This window comes from Bombus bifarius, unplaced genomic scaffold, assembly GCF_011952205.1.
Source record: "Bombus bifarius isolate JDL3187 unplaced genomic scaffold, Bbif_JDL3187 scf7180000007966, whole genome shotgun sequence".
NCBI classification, from domain to species: domain Eukaryota; kingdom Metazoa; phylum Arthropoda; class Insecta; order Hymenoptera; family Apidae; genus Bombus; species Bombus bifarius.
Window position 1 is genome coordinate 6,873,137 of NW_022884352.1, and position 23,344 is coordinate 6,896,480.

The 23,344-nt window shown below is 45.9% G+C and overlaps 2 protein-coding genes across 4 annotated transcripts; both read left to right on the top strand.

The window, feature by feature from the left end:
- Positions 1-1,050: 1,050 nt before the first annotated feature.
- Positions 1,051-18,933, top strand: LOC117207316 (mucin-2-like; the record flags this gene model as incomplete). Its single annotated transcript, XM_033447394.1, has 3 exons — positions 1,051-2,926; positions 10,247-17,568; positions 17,653-18,933. Coding segments are annotated over 3 exons (9,489 nt in total), but the record flags the coding sequence as incomplete, so codon positions are not given.
- Positions 18,934-19,099: 166 nt separating this feature from the next.
- On the top strand, positions 19,100-23,307 carry LOC117208151 (hepatocyte growth factor-regulated tyrosine kinase substrate). Of its 3 annotated transcripts, XM_033449072.1 has the most exons (12): positions 19,104-19,352; positions 19,426-19,510; positions 19,761-19,836; positions 19,924-20,112; positions 20,195-20,469; positions 20,547-20,622; positions 20,698-20,877; positions 20,936-21,270; positions 21,346-21,659; positions 21,724-21,998; positions 22,130-22,755; positions 22,798-23,307. In XM_033449072.1, the coding sequence occupies exons 1-11, from the start codon at positions 19,316-19,318 to the stop codon at positions 22,739-22,741; spliced, it is 2,454 nt and encodes an 817-aa protein (XP_033304963.1). In that variant the 5' UTR covers positions 19,104-19,315; the 3' UTR covers positions 22,742-22,755; positions 22,798-23,307. The 3 variants fall into 3 exon arrangements, with proteins under 3 accessions (XP_033304973.1, XP_033304963.1, XP_033304957.1); XM_033449082.1 differs by having other exon boundaries at positions 19,100-19,352; positions 22,166-23,307; XM_033449066.1 differs by having other exon boundaries at positions 22,130-23,307.
- The last annotated feature ends 37 nt before the right edge of the window (positions 23,308-23,344 follow it).

Consider the following 23,344-nt stretch of genomic DNA (forward strand, 5'->3'; position numbering starts at 1 on the left):
CCGATGTGTCGATTGGGGATTCGAAAACCGCTGCAGATCTTTCAATTCGAGTGCGGTGTTGGAACAGTACTCGATGCGCAGGGGTAACATCTGTACTCTCCCCAACGACAGCGACCGCCCAGTAGTGTGGTGGAAATATCATAAACAACAATAATTTCGACTACGACATCTCCGACTACAACAGGAACATGGGCGACCAATGGAACTGTTACAAACGATATACTGCGAACAACTTCGCAGACTACTACCACAAGCTTATCAACGAGTAGTAACCAATTTTCTGCAACAAGTGGAAAACCAGAGAATGATCAAGGTCGAGGACGATGCGTTCAAGAAGGATATTTTGCTGATTTAACTGTAGAAAATTTTATAGATGCGTTGAAGAAGGTTCTGGAAATTTGTAAAGTATGAATTTGAATGTGGAGTTGGTACGGTCTGGGATCCAGATATACATGGATGCAATCATCCTTGGGCTGTATCACGAGAGACTGCAAGGAAGGATCAGGGACAGCCGCTACTGGTAGTGGCGATAATGATGGACAATGGACAAGCGGAACAGGCAGCCCCGACAACCTGGGAGACGCTACTAGTCAAACAGGAAAACCAGATCAACCGGGAGAAACTACTGGACAACCTGTTTCTCACCACCGCTTTAACACCTGGTACTCCTGGCACCGGGGACACCTGGTACGCCGGGCACTCCGGGAACACCTGGCACCCCTGACACTTCTGGCAGTCTAGGATCTACTACAACTTCCAGCACTTCAGGGTACACCTGGCGTCTCGGGAACTCCTGTTACACCTGGCACCTCTGGAACTCCTGGTATCTCTGGCACCCCTGGAACTCCTGTTACATCTGGCACTTCAGGAGCTCCTGGTAAACCTGGCATACCTGGGGCGTAGGCACCCCTATCACTCCAGGAAGTTCTGGTGCCCCTGGCACATCTAGCACACCGGCACATCTGGCACATCGGGCACATCTGGCACACCAGGCACATCTGGCACACCGGGTACATCTGGCACAGCGAGCACATCTGGCACACCCGGTAAACCTGGCACACCCGGCATATCCGGAAACCAGGCACTTCTAGCGTTCCAGCAAGTCCTGGGGACCCACACACTCCTGGCTCACCCGGTACTCCCGGTACTCCTGCCACACCTGGCATTCCAGGAAGTCCTGGTGCCCCAGGTACTCCTGGCTCACCTGGCACACCTGGTACACCCGGCATACCTGGAAACTCAGGCACTCCAAGCATTCCAGGTAGTCCTGGTGCCCCAGACACTCCCGACTCAACCGGCACACCTGGTACTCCTGCCACACCTGGCATTCCAGGAAGTCCTGGTGCCCCAGGCACTCCCGGCTCACCCGGCATACCCGGCACATCTGGCACAGCGAGCACACCTGGCACATCCGGCAAACCTGGCACACCCGGCACACCTGGTACTCCTGGCACACCTGGTACACCCGGCATACCTGGAAACTCAGGCACTCCAAGCAGTCCAGGTAGTCCTGGTGCCCCAGACACTCCCGGCGCAACCGGCACACCTGGTACGCCTGCCACACCTGGCGTTCCAGGAAGTCCTGGTGCCCCAGTTACTCCTGGCTCACCCGGTACACCTGGTACTCCTGGCACACCTGGTACACCCGGCATACCTGGAAACTCAGGCACTCCAAGCAGTCCAGGTAGTCCTGGTGCCCCAGACACTCCCGGCGCAACCGGCACACCTGGTACTCCTGCCACACCTGGCGTACCAGGAAGTCCTGGTGCCCCAGGCACTCCCGGCTCACCCGGCACACCCGGCACACCTGGCACACCCGGCACACCTGGCACACCCGGCACACCTGGCACACCCGGCATATCCGGAAACCCAGGCACTTCTAGCGTTCCAGCAAGTCCTGGTGCCCCAGACACTCCCGGCTCAACCGGCACACCTGATACTCCAGCCACACCTGGCATTTCAGGAAGTCCCGGTGCACCAGGCACTCCTGGCTCACCTGGCACATCTGGTACTTCTGGCACACCTGGTACACCCAGCATACCTGGAAACTCAGGCACTCCAAGCATTCCAGGTAGTCCTGCTGCCCCAGACACTCCCGGCGCAACCGGCACACCTGGTACTCCTGCCACACCTGGCGTTCCAGGAAGTCCTGGTGCCCCAGGCACTCCCGGCTCACCCGGCACACCCGGCACACCTGGCACACCCGGCACACCTGGCACACCCGGCACACCTGGCACACCCGGCACACCTGGCACACCCGGCACACCTGGCAGGCCCGGCATATCCGGAAACCCAGGCACTTCTAGCGTTCCAGCAAGTCCTGGTGCCCCAGACACTCCCGGCTCAACCGGCACACCTGATACTCCAGCCACAACTGGCATTTCAGGAAGTCCTGGTGCACCAGGCACTCCTGGCTCACCCGGCACATCTGGTACTTCTGGCACACCTGGTACACCCGGCATACCTGGAAACTCAGGCACCCCAACCAGTCCAGGTAGTCCTGGTGCCCCAGACACTCCCGGCGCAACCGGCACACCTGGTACGCCTGCCACACCTGGCATTCCAGGAAGTCCTGGTGCCCCAGGCACTCCCGGCTCACCCGGCACACCCGGCACACCTGGCACACCCGGAATATCCGGAAACCCAGGCACTTCTAGCGTTCCAGCAAGTCCTGGTGCCCCAGACACTCCCGGCTCAACCGGCACACCTGGTACTCCAGCCACACCTGGCATTTCAGGAAGTCCTGGTGCACCAGGCACTCCTGGCTCACCCGGCACATCTGGTACTTCTGGCACACCTGGTACACCCAGCATACCTGGAAACTCAGGCACTCCAAGCATTCCAGGTAGTCCTGGTGCCCCAGGCACTCCTGGCTTACCCGGCACACCTGATACTTCTGGTACATCTGGAACATCGGACATCACAGGTACTGCGGCCACTAACGGTACCCCGGTACACCAGCATGGCTTGGCTCATCCAACACATCTGCATGGTCTGGCTCCATCCGAACAACCTAGCACCTCAGGAACACCCGCATACCTTGAAGTCCTACCAATCCCGAAATTACTAGTACAACAACCACACCTAGCATAACAGAAGCACCCAACACTCTCAGCACTCCAAGCACACCAAGTACCATGAAACTCCTCAAACACCAGCAACACCAAGTAGTGGAAATGGAACAAACACTACAACTGACACTCCTAGTGAATCTGACACTTCAGACACTCCTGGCGCTTCTAGTGAACCCGACACTGCAGACACTCCTGGCTCTTCTAGTGAACCCGACACTGCAGACACTCCTGGCTCTTCTAGTGAAACCGACACTGCAGACACTCCTGGCTCTTCTACTGAACCCGACACTGCAGACACTCCTGGCTCTTCTAGTGAACCCGACACTGCAGACACTCCACGCACTTATAATGAAACAGATAATTCAGGTTCCTCCGGTACACCTAGTAAATCCGAGACTGCAAGTACTTCTAGTGAACACGTTTTTCCAGACACATCTGGTGTATCTGTAAATGAATCCGGTACTACAAGCACATCCAGTTCTCCCGAAACTTCTGTTACACAAACGACATCCGGTAGTGACGGCGAACCTCTTCGTACGCCTGGTACACCCAGTAAACCTCCAACTCCCAGGACACCAAGTAATCCCGAAACTCCTGAAAGACCAGCGACACCCTATAGTGAAATTGGATCCCCTCCTACACCCAGTATACTCAGTAAACCCCCAACTCCCAGGACGCCACGTCATCTCAAAACTACTCGAAAACTGACGACACGTAGTAGTAAAACTATACCTCCTCCTACACTCACTATGGCCAGTAAAGCTCCAACTCCCAGGACACCAAGTCATCTCAAATCTCCCGAAACACTAGCGACACCGTGTAGGGAAACTACACCTCCTACCACGCCCAGTATGGCCAGTAAACCTCCAACTCCCAGGACGCCACTGCATCTCAAAACTACTGGAAAACCTACGACACGCAGTAGTAAAACTATACCACCTCCTACACCTGCTATGGCCATTAAACCTCCAACTCCCAGGACACCAAGTCATCTCAAATCTCCCGAAACACCAGCGACACTGAGTAGTGAAACTGCACCTTCTGCCACACCTGCTATGGCCAGTAAACCTCCAACTCCCAGGACGCCAAGTCATCTCAAGACTACTGAAAAACCGACGACACGCAGCAGTAAAACTATACCTCCTCCTACAACCACTATGGCCAGTAAAGCTCCAACTCCCAGGACGCCAAGTCGTTTCAAAACTCCTGAAACACCAGCGACACGCAGTAATGAAACTATATCTCCTCCCACACCTGATATGGCCAGTAAACCTCCGACTCCCAGAAGTCCAGGTCATCTCGAAAATACTGGGTCAATGGTACCCACTAGGAAAACTACACCTCCTCCCACACCTAGTATGGCCAGTAAACCTCCAACGCCCAGGGCGCCAAGTCATTCCAAAACTCCTGAAACACCAGCGACACACAGTAATGAAACTGCACCTCCTCGAACACCTGATATGGAAAGTAAACCTCCAACTCCCAGGACGCCAAGTCATCTCACGGCTACTGAAAAGCCGACGACACGCAGTAGTAAAACTATACCTCCTCCTACACCCGCTACGGCCAGTAAACCTCCAACTCCCAGGACACCAAGTAATCTCGAATCTCCCGAAACACCAGCGACACCGAGTAGTGAAACAGCACCTCCTCGAACACCTGATATGGAAAGTGAACCTCCAACTCCCAGGACGCCAAGTCATCTCACGGCTACTGAAAAGCCGACGACACGCAGTAGTAAAACTATACCTCCTCCTACACCCGCTACGGCCAGTAAACCTCCAACTCCCAGGACACCAAGTCATCTCAAATCTCCCGAAACACCAGCGACACCGAGTAGTGAAACAGCACCTCCTCCAACACCTGATATGGAAAGTGAACCTCCAACTCCCAGGACGCCAAGTCATCTCACGGCTACTGAAAAGCCGACGACACGCAGTAGTAAAACTATACCTCCTCCTACACCCGCTACGGCCAGTAAACCTCCAACTCCCAGGACACCAAGTCATCTCAAATCTCCCGAAACACCAGCGACACCGAGTAGTGAAACAGCACCTCCTCGAACACCTGATATGGAAAGTGAACCTCCAACTCCCAGGACGCCAAGTCATCTCACGGCTACTGAAAAGCCGACGACACGCAGTAGTAAAACTACACCTCCTCCTACACCCGCTACGGCCAGTAAACCTCCAACTCCCAGGACACCAAGTCATCTCAAATCTCCCGAAACTCCAGCGACACCGAGTAGTGAAACAGCATCTCCTCGAACACCTGATATGGAAAGTAAACCTCCAACTCCCAGGACGCCATGTAATCTCACGGCTACTGAAAAGCCGACGACACGCAGTAGTAAAACTATACCTCCTCCTACACCCGCTACGGCCAGTAAACCTCCAACTCCCAGGACACCAAGTCATCTCGAATCTCCCGAAACACCAGCGACACCGAGTAGTGAAACAGCACTTCCTCGAACACCTGATATGGAAAGTAAACCTCCAACTCCCAGGACGCCAAGTAATCTCACGGCTACTGAAAAGCCGACGACACGCAGTAGTAAAACTATACCTCCTCCTACACCCGCTACGGCCAGTAAACCTCCAACTCCCAGGACACCAAGTAATCTCGAATCTCCCGAAACACCAGCGACACCGAGTAGTGAAACAGCACTTCCTCGAACACCTGATATGGAAAGTAAACCTCCAACTCCCAGGACGCCAAGTGATCTCACGGCTACTGAAAAGCCGACGACACGCAGTAGCAAAACTATACCTCCTCCTACACCCGCTACGGCCAGTAAACCTCGAACACCCAGGACACCAAGTCATCTCGAATCTCCCGAAACACCAGCGACACCGAGTAGTGAAACAGCACTTCCTCGAACACCTGATATGGAAAGTAAACCTCCAACTCCCAGGACGCCAAGTCATCTCACGGCTACTGAAAAGCCGACGACACGCAGTAGTAAAACTATACCTCCTCCTACACCCGCTACGGCCAGTAAACCTCCAACTCCCAGGACACCAAGTCATTTCAAATCTCCCGAAACACCAGCGACACCGAGTAGTGAAACAGCATCTCCTCGAACACCTGATATGGAAAGTAAACCTCCAACTCCCAGGACGCCAAGTAATCTCACGGCTACTGAAAAGCCGACGACACGCAGTAGTAAAACTATACCTTCTCCTACACCCGCTACGGCCAGTAAACCTCGGACACCCAGGACACCAAGTCATCTCGAATCTCCCGAAACACCAGCGACACCGAGTAGTGAAACAGCACTTCCTCGAACACCTGATATGGAAAGTAAACCTCCAACTCCCAGGACGCCAAGTCATCTCACGGCTACTGAAAAGCCGACGACACGCAGTAGTAAAACTATACCTCCTCCTACACCCGCTACGGCCAGTAAACCTCCAACTCCCAGGACACCAAGTAATCTCGAATCTCCCGAAACACCAGCGACACCGATTAGTGAAACAGCACTTCCTCGAACACCTGATATGGAAAGTAAACCTCCAACTCCCAGGACGCCAAGTCATCTCACGGCTACTGAAAAGCCGACGACACGCAGTAGTAAAACTATACCTCCTCCTACACCCGCTACGGCCAGTAAACCTCGAACACCCAGGACACCAAGTCATCTCGAATCTCCCGAAACAACAGCGACACCGAGTAGTGAAACAGCACTTCCTCGAACACCTGATATGGAAAGTAAACCTCCAACTCCCAGGACGCCAAGTCATCTCACGGCTACTGAAGAGCCGACGACACGCAGTAGTAAAACTATACCTCCTCCTACACCCGCTACGGCCAGTAAACCTCCAACTCCCAGGACACCAAGTCATCTCGAATCTCCCGAAACACCAGCGACACCGAGTAGTGAAACAGCACTTCCTCGAACACCTGATATGGAAAGTAAACCTCCAACTCCCAGGACGCCAAGTCATCTCACGGCTACTGAAAAGCCGACGACACGCAGTAGTAAAACTATACCTCCTCCTACACCCGCTACTGCCAGTAAACCTCCAACTCCCAGGACACCAAGTCATTTCAAATCTCCCGAAACACCAGCGACACCGAGTAGTGAAACAGCATCTCCTCGAACACCTGATATGGAAAGTAAACCTCCAACTCCCAGGACGCCAAGTAATCTCACGGCTACTGAAAAGACGACGACACGCAGTAGTAAAACTATACCTCCTCCTACACCTGCTACGGCCAGTAAACCTCCAACTCCCAGGACACCAAGTCATCTCGAATCTCCCGAAACACCAGCGACACCGAGTAGTGAAACAGCACTTCCTCGAACACCTGATATGGAAAGTAAGCCTCCAACTCCCAGGACGCCAAGTCATCTCACGGCTACTGAAAAGCCGACGACACGCAGTAGTGAAACTATACCTCCTCCTACACCCGCTACGGCCAGTAAACCTCCAACTCCCAGGACACCAAGTCATCTCAAATCTCCCGAAACACCAGCGACACCGAGTAATGAAACAGCACCTCCTCGAACACCTAATATGGAAAGTAAACCTCCAACTCCCAGGACGCCAAGTCATCTCACGGCTACTGAAAAGCCGACGACACGCAGTAGTAAAACTATACCTCCTCCTACACCCGCTACGGCCAGTAAACCTCCAACTCCCAGGACACCAAGTCATCTCGAATCTCCCGAAACACCAGCGACACCGAGTAGTGAAACAGCACCTCCTCGAACACCTGATATGGGAAGTAAACCTCCAACTCCCAGGACGCCAAGTCATCTCACGGCTACTGAAAAGCCGACGACACGCAGTAGTAAAACTATACCTCCTCCTACACCCGCTACGGCCAGTAAACCTCCAACTCCCAGGACACCAAGTCATTTCAAATCTCCCGAAACACCAGCGACACCGAGTAGTGAAACAGCACCTCCTCCAACACCTGATATGGAAAGTGAACCTCCAACTCCCAGGACGCCAAGTCATCTCACGGCTACTGAAAAGCCGACGACACGCAGTAGTAAAACTGTACCTCCTCCTACACCCGCTACGGCCAGTAAACCTCCAACTCCCAGGACACCAAGTCATCTCAAATCTCCCGAAACACCAGCGACACCGAGTAGTGAAACAGCACCTCCTCGAACACCTGATATGGAAAGTGAACCTCCAACTCCCAGGACGCCAAGTCATCTCACGGCTACTGAAAAGCCGACGACACGCAGTAGTAAAACTATACCTCCTCCTACACCCGCTACGGCCAGTAAACCTCCAACTCCCAGGACACCAAGTCATCTCGAATCTCCCGAAACATCAGCGACACCGAGTAGTGAAACAGCACCTCCTCGAACACCTGATATGGAAAGTAAACCTCCAACTCCCAGGACGCCAAGTCATCTCACGGCTACTGAAAAGCCGACGACACGCAGTAGTAAAACTATACCTCCTCCTACACCCGCTACGGCCAGTAAGCCTCCAACTCTCAGGAGGTCAAGTCGTCTCAAAACTCCTGGAACACCAGCGACACTGAGTTGTGAAACTGCATCTCCTTCCACATCGTGTATAGCCAGTAAACCTCCAACTCCCAGGACGCCAAGTCATCTCATAACTACTGAAAAACCGACGACACGCAGTAGTAAAACTATACCACCTCCTACACCTGCTATGGCCAGTAAGCCTCCAACTCTCAGGAGGTCAAGTCGTCTCAAAACTCCTGGAACACCAGCGACACTGAGTTGTGAAACTGCACCTCCTTCCACATCGTGCATAGCCAGTAAACCTCCAACTCCCAGGACTCCAAGTCATCTCAAATCTACTGAAAAACCGACGACACGCAGTAGTAAAACTATACCTCCTGCTACTCCCACTGTGGCCAGTAAACCTTCAACTCCCAGGACGCCAATTCATCTCAAAACTACTGAAAAACTGACGACACGCAGTAGTAAAACTATACCACCTCCTACACCTGCTATGGCCAGTAAGCCTCCAACTCTCAGGAGGTCAAGTCGTCTCAAAACTCCTAGAACACCAGCGACACTGAGTTGTGAAACTGCAGCTCCTTCCACATCGGGTATAGCCAGTAAACCTCCAAGTCCCAGGACGCCAAGTCTTCTCAAAGTTACTGAAAAACCGACGACACGCAGTAGTAAATCTATACCTCCTCCTACACCCGTTATGGCCAGTAAACCTCCAACTCCCAGAACGCCAAGTCATCTCAACACTACTGACACACCAACGACATCCAGTAGTGAATCGGTATCTCCTTCTACACCCGGTATGCGCAGTGAATCTCCAACTCCCTGAACTCCAAGAAATCAGAAATCTACTGAAACACCAACGACACCCAGTATTGAAATTGGACCTACTTCTACTCCCGCTATGGCCAGTAAACCTCCAACTCTCTGGACGCCAAGTCATCTCAATATTCCTGAAACACCTTCGACACCCAGTAGTAAAACTGGACCTCCTCTTACACACAGTAGGCCCAGTAAACCTCTAACTCCGAGGATGCCAGGTTATCTGAACACTTCTGAAACATCAGCGACTCCCAGTAGTGAAACTGGATCACCTCCTACACCCAGAATGCCCAGTATTCCTCCAACTCCCTGGACACCAGATATTCCCGAATCTCCTGAAACATCAATGACACGCAACAGTGAAATTGTTCCTTTTCGGACACCTGGTATACCTAATGATCCCGCAACTCCCGGCGCATCTCCCACACCTAGTGAACCTGCTAGTCCCTACAAATACGATACTCTACTCACACTCGGTATTTCTGTAACTCCGAAAACACAAATGACAGCCAGTAGTGAATCTGAAACTCCCGGCACACCTGGTATTCCTAGTGAGCCTGATACTCCAGGCTCCTCTGGGAGTCCTTGTGGACCTGAAACGCCTGCTACACCTGGCTCTACTAACATGCCTGCTCCGCTTTGCATTCCGTGTTAATCAGCATCTCCCAGTAATCTTTGCACTGCTAGTTCATCTGAATCTTCAGGTACATCTGGAATAACTATTGAACCTTGTAATACTATCACTGGGAATCCTGGTACTTCTGGAACTCCTGGCACTCCCGCTGAAACAGTTACTCCTAACACTTGTGGCTCTACTTCCGGTATTCTAAACGTTATCTGGTTTCATTTGTATAAATATAAACGATGACAAGTTACTGATTATTTATATATTTCGCAGGAACTTCTGGTTCTACAAATACGCCAGGCATTTGTACACATGATGGGTTCTTTCCAGACCCTGGAGACTGTCGAAAATTCTATCGCTGTGTCGGCAGTGGTTCCACGTTTATCAAATACGAGTTCCAGTGCGGTACAGGAACTGCTTGGGATTCTGCTATTCAGAGCTGTAATCACGATTATCTCGTTCCTGGTTGTAAAGGGGCGACGATATCGACTAGTTTGCCAGACACTACAGTACCAGATTCATCTTCTAATGAAGTCGCCAGTACAACTGATTCCAGCACACCAGATTATACTACGAAGAAGCCTAATAACGCCATAGTTTGTGATAAGGCAGGTTTCTATCCGGACCCAACGCGGTGTGACAAATTCTATCGTTGCGTTGACAATGGAAATGGCTTCAACGTGTATCATTTCGACTGCGGACCTGGAACCATATGGGATCCTAGCATCGACACGTGCAACCATCCCGAATCCGTGTATCCTCCAAGAAATTGCACGATGCCTCCGTCAGGTTCATCTATTAGTACAGAACAAACATCAAGTAGTGCAAGCACTGGATCTACTGCAACCATAACCGATTCGACTACTTCATCTACAGCACCGACAGAAACCAGCACAGCTGCATCTCAATCGATTACAGAATCTACTTCTGGAGATATTACGAAAACCACGACTAAAGTATCTGCTCAGCCAACAATAACCGATTCGTCTACTTCATCTACGGCACCGACAGAAACTGACACAGCTGCATCTCAGTCGAGTACAGAATCTACTTCTGGAGATATTACGGAAACCACGACTAAAGCATCTACTCAGCCAACAATAACCGATTCGACTACTTCATCTACAGCGCCGACAGAAACTGGCACAGCCTCATCTCAATCGAGTACAGAATCTGCTTCTCAAGGCGCTACAGTGACTGCGACTGTAGCATCTACTCAGCCTACGTCTGTATCGAGTACGGAAACTACATCAGAGGCAACTACGAAGAAGCCTAATAACGCCGTAGTTTGTGATAAGGCAGGTTTCTATCCGGACCCAACACGCTGTGACAAATTCTATCGTTGCGTTGACAATGGAAATGGCTTCAGCGTGTATCATTTCGACTGCGGACCTGGAACCATATGGGATCCTAGCATCGACACGTGCAACCATCCCGAATCCGTGTATCCTCCAAGAAATTGCACGATGCCTCCGTCAGGTTCATCTATTAGTACAGAACAACCATCAGGTAGTGCAAGCACTGGATCTACTGCAACAATAACCGATTCGACTAATTCATCTACAGTGCCGACAGAAACTGGCACAGCTGCATCTCAATCGAGTACAGAATCTACATCTGGAGATATTACGGAAACCACGACTAAAGCATCTACTCAGCCAACAATAACCGATTCGACTACTTCACCTACAGCGCCGACAGAAACTGGCACAGCTGCATCTCAATCGAGTACAGAATCTGCTTCTCAAGGTGCTACAGTGACTGCGACTGTAGCATCTACTCAGCCTACGTCTATATCGAGTACGGAAACTACATCAGAGGCAACTACGAAGAAGCCTAATAACGCCGTAGTTTGTGATAAGGCAGGTTTCTATCCGGACCCAACACGCTGTGACAAATTCTATCGTTGCGTTGACAATGGAAATGGCTTCAGCGTGTATCATTTCGACTGCGGACCTGGAACCATATGGGATCCTAGCATCGACACGTGCAACCATCCCGAATCCGTGTATCCTCCAAGAAATTGCACGATGCCTCCGTCAGGTTCATCTATTAGTACAGAACAACCATCAGGTAGTGCAAGCACTGGATCTACTGCAACAATAACCGATTCGACTAATTCATCTACAGTGCCGACAGAAACTGGCACAGCTGCATCTCAATCGAGTACAGAATCTCCTTCTGGAGATATTACGGAAACCACGACTAAAGCATCTACTCAGCCAACAATAACCGCTTCGACTACTCCATCTATAGCGCCGACAGAAACTGGCACAGCTGCATCTCAATCGAGTACAGAATCTACTTCTGGAGATATAACGGAAACCACGACTAGAGCATCTACTCAGCCAACAATAACCGATTCGACTACTTCATCTACAGCGCCGACAGAAACTGGCACAGCCTCATCTCAATCGAGTACAGAATCTACTTCTGGAGATATTACGGAAACCACGACTAAAGCATCTACTCAGCCAACAATAACCGATTCGACTACTTCACCTACAGCGCCGACAGAAACTGGCACAGCTGCATCTCAATCGAGTACAGAATCTGCTTCTCAAGGCGCTACAGTGACTGCGACTGTAGCATCTACTCAGCCTACGTCTGTATCGAGTACGGAAACTGCATCAGAGGCAACTACGAAGAAGCCTAATAACGCCGTAGTTTGTGATAAGGCAGGTTTCTACCCGGACCCAACACGCTGTGACAAATTCTATCGTTGCGTTGACAATGGAAATGGCTTCAGCGTGTATCATTTCGACTGCGGACCTGGAACCATATGGGATCCTAGCATCGACACGTGCAACCATCCCGAATCCGTGTATCCTCCAAGAAATTGCACGATGCCTCCGTCAGGTTCATCTATTAGTACAGAACAACCATCAGGTAGTGCAAGCACTGGATCTACTGCAACAATAACCGATTCGACTAATTCATCTACAGTGCCGACAGAAACTGGCACAGCTGCATCTCAATCGAGTACAGAATCTACTTCTGGAGATATTACGGAAACCACGACTAAAGCATCTACTCAGCCAACAATAACCGCTTCGACTACTCCATCTATAGCGCCGACAGAAACTGGCACAGCCTCATCTCAATCCAGTACAGAATCTACTTCTGGAGATATTACGGAAACCACGACTAAAGCATCTACTCAGCCAACAATAACCGATTCGACTACTTCATCTACAGCGCCGACAGAAACTGGCACAGCCTCATCTCAATCGAGTACAGAATCTACTTCTGGAGATATTACGGAAACCACGACTAAAGCATCTACTCAGCCAACAATAACCGATTCGACTACTTCACCTACAGCGCCGACAGAAACTGGCACAGCTGCATCTCAATCGAGTACAGAATCTGCTTCTCAAGGTGCTACAGTGACTGCGACTGTAGCATCTACTCAGCCTACGTCTGTATCGAGTACGGAAACTACATCAGAGGCAACTACGAAGAAGCCTAATAACGCCGTAGTTTGTGATAAGGCAGGTTTCTATCCGGACCCAACACGCTGTGACAAATTCTATCGTTGCGTTGACAATGGAAATGGCTTCAGCGTGTATCATTTCGACTGCGGACCTGGAACCATATGGGATCCTAGCATCGACACGTGCAACCATCCCGAATCCGTGTATCCTCCAAGAAATTGCACGATGCCTCCGTCAGGTTCATCTATTAGTACAGAACAACCATCAGGTAGTGCAAGCACTGGATCTACTGCAACAATAACCGATTCGACTAATTCATCTACAGTGCCGACAGAAACTGGCACAGCTGCATCTCAATCGAGTACAGAATCTACTTCTGGAGATATAACGGAAACCACGACTAGAGCATCTACTCAGCCAACAATAACCGATTCGACTACTTCATCTACAGCGCCGACAGAAACTGGCACAGCCTCATCTCAATCGAGTACAGAATCTACTTCTGGAGATATTACGGAAACCACGACTAAAGCATCTACTCAGCCAACAATAACCGATTCGACTACTTCACCTACAGCGCCGACAGAAACTGGCACAGCTGCATCTCAATCGAGTACAGAATCTGCTTCTCAAGGCGCTACAGTGACTGCGACTGTAGCATCTACTCAGCCTACGTCTGTATCGAGTACGGAAACTGCATCAGAGGCAACTACGAAGAAGCCTAATAACGCCGTAGTTTGTGATAAGGCAGGTTTATATCCGGACCCAACACGCTGTGACAAATTCTATCGTTGCGTTGACAATGGAAATGGCTTCAGCGTGTATCATTTCGACTGCGGACCTGGAACCATATGGGATCCTAGCATCGACACGTGCAACCATCCCGAATCCGTGTATCCTCCAAGAAATTGCACGATGCCTCCGTCAGGTTCATCTATTAGTACAGAACAACCATCAGGTAGTGCAAGCACTGGATCTACTGCAACAATAACCGATTCGACTAATTCATCTACAGCGCCGACAGAAACTGGCACAGCTGCATCTCAATCGAGTACAGAATCTACATCTGGAGATATTACGGAAACCACGACTAAAGCATCTACTCAGCCAACAATAACCGATTCGACTACTTCACCTACAGCGCCGACAGAAACTGGCACAGCTGCATCTCAATCGAGTACAGAATCTGCTTCTCAAGGCGCTACAGTGACTGCGACTGTAGCATCTACTCAGCCTACGTCTGTATCGAGTACGGAAACTGCATCAGAGGCAACTACGAAGAAGCCTAATAACGCCGTAGTTTGTGATAAGGCAGGTTTCTATCCGGACCCAACACGCTGTGACAAATTCTATCGTTGCGTTGACAATGGAAATGGCTTCAGCGTGTATCATTTCGACTGCGGACCTGGAACCATATGGGATCCTAGCATCGACACGTGCAACCATCCCGAATCCGTGTATCCTCCAAGAAATTGCACGATGCCTCCGTCAGGTTCATCTATTAGTACAGAACAACCATCAGGTACTGCAAGCACTGGATCTACTGCAACAATAACCGATTCGACTAATTCATCTACAGTGCCGACAGAAACTGGCACAGCTGCATCTCAATCGAGTACAGAATCTACTTCTGGAGATATTACGGAAACCACGACTAAAGCATCTACTCAGCCAACAATAACCGCTTCGACTACTCCATCTATAGCGCCGACAGAAACTGGCACAGCCTCATCTCAATCCAGTACAGAATCTACTTCTGGAGATATTACGGAAACCACGACTAAAGCATCTACTCAGCCAACAATAACCGATTCGACTACTTCATCTACAGCGCCGACAGAAACTGGCACAGCCTCATCTCAATCGAGTACAGAATCTACTTCTGGAGATATTACGGAAACTACGACTAAAGCATCTACTCAGCCAACAATAACCGATTCGACTACTTCACCTACAGCGCCGACAGAAACTGGCACAGCTGCATCTCATTCGAGTACAGAATCTGCTTCTCAAGGTGCTACAGTGACTGCGACTGTAGCATCTACTCAGCCTACGTCTGTATCGAGTACGGAAACTACATCAGAGGCAACTACGAAGAAGCCTAATAACGCCGTAGTTTGTGATAAGGCAGGTTTCTATCCGGACCCAACACGCTGTGACAAATTCTATCGTTGCGTTGACAATGGAAATGGCTTCAGCGTGTATCATTTCGACTGCGGACCTGGAACCATATGGGATCCTAGCATCGACACGTGCAACCATCCCGAATCCGTGTATCCTCCAAGAAATTGCACGATGCCTCCGTCAGGTTCATCTATTAGTACAGAACAACCATCAGGTAGTGCAAGCACTGGATCTACTGCAACAATAACCGATTCGACTAATTCATCTACAGTGCCGACAGAAACTGGCACAGCTGCATCTCAATCGAGTACAGAATCTACATCTGGAGATATTACGGAAACCACGACTAAAGCATCTACTCAGCCAACAATAACCGATTCGACTACTTCACCTACAGCGCCGACAGAAACTGGCACAGCTGCATCTCAATCGAGTACAGAATCTGCTTCTCAAGGTGCTACAGTGACTGCGACTGTAGCATCTACTCAGCCTACGTCTATATCGAGTACGGAAACTACATCAGAGGCAACTACGAAGAAGCCTAATAACGCCGTAGTTTGTGATAAGGCAGGTTTCTATCCGGACCCAACACGCTGTGACAAATTCTATCGTTGCGTTGACAATGGAAATGGCTTCAGCGTGTATCATTTCGACTGCGGACCTGGAACCATATGGGATCCTAGCATCGACACGTGCAACCATCCCGAATCCGTGTATCCTCCAAGAAATTGCACGATGCCTCCGTCAGGTTCATCTATTAGTACAGAACAACCATCAGGTAGTGCAAGCACTGGATCTACTGCAACAATAACCGATTCGACTAATTCATCTACAGTGCCGACAGAAACTGGCACAGCTGCATCTCAATCGAGTACAGAATCTACTTCTGGAGATATTACGGAAACCACGACTAAAGCATCTACTCAGCCAACAATAACCGCTTCGACTACTCCATCTATAGCGCCGACAGAAACTGGCACAGCCTCATCTCAATCGAGTACAGAATCTACTTCTGGGGCAACTACGAAAAAGCCTAATAACGTCACAGTTTGTGATAGGCCAGGTTACTATCCGGACCCAACACTGTGTGACAAATTCTATCGTTGCGATGACAATGGAAACGGCTTCAGCGTGTTTTATTTCAACTGCGGACCTGGAACCATATGGGATCCTAGCATCAACACGTGCAATTATGCCGATGCCGTGTATCCTCCAAGAAATTGCACTATGCCTCCGTCAGGTTCATCTATTAGTACAGAACAGCCATCAGGTAGTGCAAGCATTGGATCTACTGCAGCAATAACCGATTCGACTACTTCATCTACAGCGCCGACAGGAACTGGCATAGCTGCATCTCAATCGACTACAGAATCTACTTCTGGGGCAACTACGAAAAAGCCTAATAACGTCACAGTTTGTGATAGGCCAGGTTACTATCCGGACCCAACATGGTGTGACAAATTTTATCAGTGCATTGACAATGGAAACGGCTTCGACGTGAAATATTATGATTGTGCATACGGAACCATATATGATTCTAGCATCAATAGATGCAATGTTCCGGAGTCAGTGCATTCTCCAAGAAATTGCACGATGTCTGCTGCTACGGAAGTACCATCGACGTTTGAAACGACTACAGGATCAACGAGTGGGGGAAGCACCGATAGTAGTACAGCATCCAGCTCAGGACAGATTACCGAAACAGCAACATCAACTACAGGATTCACCACGGGATCGACTACGGATGCTTCTATCCCAACGCCTTGTCCAATTGGAAATTTAACCGATGAACAAATAGTACTAGTCTGCCCAACTGGTTTCCGAAGACATCCGAAATATTGCAACCTATTTTATCAATGTACTATGGAAAACAATGTGGACATCAAAGTACTGGTACTGAGTTGCCCAGAGGGATTGATCTTCGACGATCAAAAGTTACAGTGTTTGCCTGAAGACAAAACCGACCAACATTGCAAGGGTACCAAAGCTTCTGCACGATTTTACAGAAGATTAGAGGAGAGTTCTGTGTCTCCTGTAAGTATTTGATTTTAAATTTTTACTTGTACCTTTTTTAAAGCATATCTGAGTATTTTCTTTTAAATATCTATTTGATTTCAGATCAAAGCATCGAGCGAGGTACTATGTCCAGGAGCGGGACACTATCCTTACAAACAAGGCTGCAGTAGCCTGTTCTATAATTGCAAACAGAATTCCACGGACAATCTTCAAGGTTATTTGTATAAATGTCCAGAGAACTTCTTGTACTGGTCAGTTTCGAGGAGATGCGAGCGTGCAACACAATTACCATTGTGCACGATATTTGGGCATAAAGATAAAGAGAATTGGGAGGAGAGATGGGAGATTCCAATAGAAGAGTCTAATCTGTCTGCCCGAAGTCTGTTTGTCTAAATTTTCATAAAAAGCTATTAGTGGTTCGAATGGACAGCGTAAACTCTCAGGACAATTTCTGCTCGTATTTTCTATTAGATCTATTTAAAGGTCGTAACTTTTACTTATTAGAATATGAGTAAATTACCTTTGCAACATGGCTGCGGAAGATCTCATAAAGAAACATTCAGATCTTCAACAGTCATCTTGCCGTAATTAATAACTCTATATCGATTCATGTGCAAAAAGTAATTCTTAACTATTTTTCGAGAATATAATAGGTATTTTCCTATGATTTTCCGTAGCGAGATCGTAAAATCATTGGAAAACCTTCGCGAGTGTTGGGGTTTTCGGTTGAGGGATTTATATGCAATATTCGACTGTATTCAGTAATTTATAATATTTATTTATAGAGTCGAACATTTTCTTGCGACTACGTGCCACGATTTATATAATTTTATGTTAATGTAACCATAATAAATCAAAATTGACGATAATAAAATTAATATCCATAGGTGAATATAATAATTAAAGATTAGAATTTTGAGTACGGCGAAATATAAAATATAGAATGTTTGGCGTTTAATAAATTTATCCGACGAATTTAATAGTGCTCAAACTTTTCACTGTGAAAGTATATTTACAACCTCAGGACCATGTTCTGAATACAGTACAAAAAACAATAAGCTTGGGAAGATAATTTTGTATATAATTACGTGTTAATTATTCTAATCACTGCTTCCTTTATATGAAACATCATTCATTGCGTTTAATTTCTTGTTTCAATTGCGATGAGATATCGAGTATCGTTAAGGTACCCTTTGTAAAAAAAAAAAAGGAGCATTGCGTTTAACACGTTTATTTAGACGTAAAATATCCCTAATGTAGTCATTGAATAAGTACAAGTATTGTGTGTGTTTGTGTTAGATTCTTCTGAAAATTGTTATTAATGAATAATAATGATGAATAATAAATAATGAATTTTCACATAAAATAAAGAAGTGCAAAATTCTACAGATCTCTCATATCTATCCCGTCATATTTCCTGGTTGTGAAAGAAGGTTAAAACTCAGTTAAAAATAACTTATAGCGATATTTGTTTTTCTAGAACACTGCTGAAAATAAATGATTTAAAAAATTAAGTCGATTGTCTAGCACCATTCGATTACACTGGCCGATTGTAATTTACTTTGTGTGTGCGTACGTATGACGTGACTGTGACTCATATAAGTCATATACTCATACTTTACTATATTACAGCCAGTCGAACAGCAGAGCCGTGGATGAGTAGGTGGTTGTTAAATTGAATTAATTGTTATCTATACAAAAGTATTCAGGAAGATCTAAGCGTCTAAGAAAAATTGCAAATAACAATCACTCTTAACAGAGCAAAATGTTTCGCAGTTCGCTTAATTTTGACAAATTATTAGGTACGTTTTTGTCGCTTATATCAGATGAACAAGATGTCCGACTGTCGAATTATATTTTGAATTTTTTTTATAGATAAAGCAACGAATCCTTATCAACTTGAACCTGACTGGGTAGCAGTACTTCAAATATGTGATTTAATACGTCAAGGGGATGTGCAGTAAGCGAATATTATTATTTAGTCCGAAGTTAACCTTACTATTTCTTAACCATGATGAACAATGACATTCTCAATTTACTGTGCATATGCAATTATTTTTCACATATTTTTCATATTTTGTAAAAGTGAATACTGTTTTAACTTTTTCTTATTTATTGTTTCATATTGTATCATAATGGCAGAAATATCATTGTGCCATTTAAGTATAGGTTAATAATGAAATCAAGTTTTAATTTTTTTATGTGTACAGACCTAAAGCAGTACTTGCAGCCATCAAAAAGAGAACAACAAATATAAATCCACATGTAGCTTTGTATGCTCTATTGGTGAGGAAAAATACGACTAACTGTCTGAGTAAATATTTTATTTTTGGAATTATCAGTTGCACTCTAAAAATATTATTCCTTGTATAGGTTTTAGAATCTTGTGTCAAAAATTGTGGTACGCTTATACATGATGAAATTGGTACTAAGCAATTCATGGAACAACTTAAAGAATTAGTAAAGACAACGACTTATGATAATGTTAAACTTAAAGCTTTAGAATTGATTCAAGCCTGGGCACATGCCTTTCGAAATTGTCCTAAATATAGAGCAGTGCAAGTATGTTTAATAAATGTGTTTTAATTATGCTTTATTTTAAATAATATAAAATGTTAATATTAATGGAACATGTGCATATCAGGATACACTTAATATTATGAAAGCTGAAGGATATAAATTTCCCACTTTAAAAGAAAGTGATGCTATGTTTATTGCTGACACTGCCCCAGCATGGGCAGATGGAGATGTGTGTCATCGTTGTCGCGTATCATTTAGTATGGTACAAAGAAAACATCACTGCAGAGCATGTGGTCAAGTATTTTGTAGTCAATGTTCGAGTAAAGTATCCACATTGCCTAAATTTGGAATTGAAAAGGAAGTTAGAGTATGCGAAGCATGCTATGAAAAAGTTAATAAGTATGTATTAAATTTATTTTTATGTTACACTTTTATTATTTTATCTATATTTTTAATTCATTCATTTATTTCCACAGACCATCCACTGCTCAAATTAAAGAGGGAGATTTACCTGCTGAATATCTCAACAGCTCTTTAGCTCAACAACAACAAGTATATAACTATATAAAAAAGTTAGAAATTAGAAAGTATACATATATCGTAACATACAATATCCCATATTAATAGGTACCTCCCAGGAAAACAGCAGCAGAACTACAAGAAGAAGAAGAACTTAATCTTGCCATAGCCTTAAGTCAGAGTGAAGCAGAACATCAAGAAAAAGAAAAAAAACGGGGAAGTCGCACAACAAAAGTAAACCCATCCAGCACACGCGTTGCGAGAGCATCTTCTCCACCACCATCACCTGTTAGTTTTAAATAGCACAAAACTTTAATAGAAAAGTACTATGATTTCAATTTTTCAGCAAGAAGAGACGGAGGTTGATCCTGAGCTTGCAAAGTACTTGAATCGTAAACGTTGGGAATTAAGACAAAGTGCATTAGAAGAACATAGTTCTAGAGCAGATGTTACCAGTCCTTCTGCTCCTAATATAAGTAGCCCAATGCCACAAAAAGTTATAATTGTTAAACAACAGAACGGAGAAGTTGATACTCAAATGGAAGAATTTGTTAATGCTTTACGATCTCAAGTTGAAATTTTTGTTAATAGAATGAAAAGCAATTCGTCAAGAGGCAGATCAATTGCTAATGATAGTTCTGTACAAACTTTGTTTTTAAATATTACTGCTATGCATTCAAGGTTTGTTTTAAAAGATATTTTTTATGTACATAATATGATATAAAATTCGATGATACAATAAACGAATTCTTTCAGATTATTGAGATATATTCAAGAACAAGACGATAGTAGAGTATACTACGAAGGTCTTCAAGATAAATTAACACAAATGAAAGATGCTAGAGCTGCCTTGGACGCTTTGCGGGAAGAACATAGAGAAAAATTACGAAGACAAGCGGAAGAAGCTGAGAGGCAAAGACAGATGTTGATGGCTCAAAAATTGGCGATTATGAGGAAGAAAAAACAAGAATATTTACAATACCAACGTCAACTTGCTTTACAAAAAATCCAGGAACAAGAAAGAGAAATGCAAATGAGACAAGAACAACAAAAGCAACAGTATATAATGGGTGAGTTTAAATAAATAACGCACAAAATCGTAAAATGATTTTTATTTTATTAAATATATTTTAGGTGGCTATCAAGCTGTCTCTGGTTTTATTGGACCATCTCAAGGTTCACCTGTGCGGCACGTCCAGTATGAAACACCAGGAACTAACTACAACCCTATGTCACCAACAAATCAAGGATTTATATATGGACAACCTACTATGAAACAATATCCTATGCAAAGTTACAATATGCCACCTCATGTAATGGGGCCAATAGCTAATCAAGACCAACAGCCAACCGATGCTGTTCAGGGGCATGAAGGAATGGGTCGAATTTCTGTTTCTGGCCCAGGAATGGTTAGTACAACTCCAAATTATATTTAAACGTATACACTTCTTTTTTCGGTACTTCTATTGAGTTCCTTAAATAGTTCAAAACATTTTGAATCATATATTTCATTTAATTATTTTCTACATTTCTTTTGAAGATGTCTCAAATTACAAATCCCATACCGCAACTTCAGCAGGCAGGTGGACATCAAATGGGACCGCCATCACAAGGTCCTCCACCAAGTCATATAACACAAACGCAGCCGACACCGGTACATTTGCCACCGCAACAGGGTGCTCCACAAATCACACAATCAGGACCACCAACTCAGATGAGTATACCTCAGGTACCTCAGAGTCATATGGGTCCTTCACCTGCACAAATAGGACCTGGAGCTCATGGCCCCCCTGGACAAGTTGTTGGTTTGCCACCACAAATGGGACCTCAGCAACCGTCTACGATGTCAGGTCCTCAAGGACCCTCGATGCAGTCTCATGTTTCAAATACACCTATTTCATCTCAAGGAACAGGAACTATCCAAGTACCTCCTGGAACTACGATTGGAACGATGTTAACATCGAATCCACCGATGCAAGGTCCTCAGGGAGCTAGTGTGCCGACAATGCAAGGTATGGCCCAGGCCCCGGTATCTCAAGGACAACAATTACAGTATCAGCCACCAAATTCTCTACCAGCTGCATCAAATGAATCCACACAAGTGAAAAAAGATGCGAAGCTGGAAACAGCAGAACTAATTTCCTTTGATTGAAAAAATTATGTGTGCATACAAGATAACTCATAATAAGAAGTGCATTTAAGGTAATCATTTTGCATACCAATTTTGATCTTAAATTGACATTGACTGTTTCAATTTGATGATAAAATTTTTTACGCTGTTTATTGAATTGGCAAAAATATAAATTTTTGAAACTATTATCGATAATTCTAAAAATACTGATTTAAACTTTGCAATTTATCAGTGAATAATGATATTTTACAGTATATTAGGAAAAAATGGTTATATCATTATTGGTATTTATTTTAAGTTATAGAAATTCTCAACAATATATACACAAATCAAATATATGTCTTTCTTTGCATAATTTTTAAATATATATCTGATAAAAGGTTATAATACTTAAATAGCAAAGGCATACATTTCATGTATATGTATCTAAATGTAATGTATGTACAAAATATTTATATGTTACATAGCATAAAAGTGAAGAAAACTAATTTCATCTATACCTGACCTTTTGCTGGATATATTGTATATGATCTTATTTTTTTACAAGTTTAATTTTAAAATATTTTTTTCCTTGTGAAAATCAAAAAGAAAGTATTACGAACCACGAGATTTAAAAAAATGTTA

Excerpts from the sequence above, each read along its gene's own strand:
- LOC117208151 (XM_033449066.1), top strand. The coding sequence starts at position 19,316 with ATGTTTCGCAGTTCGCTTAATTTTGACAAATTATTAG. Across the intron at positions 20,470-20,546 it reads TGCTATGAAAAAGTTAATAA|ACCATCCACTGCTCAAATTA; the intron begins GTATGTATTAAA and ends TTATTTCCACAG. Across the intron at positions 21,271-21,345 it reads ATTACTGCTATGCATTCAAG|ATTATTGAGATATATTCAAG; the intron begins GTTTGTTTTAAA and ends GAATTCTTTCAG.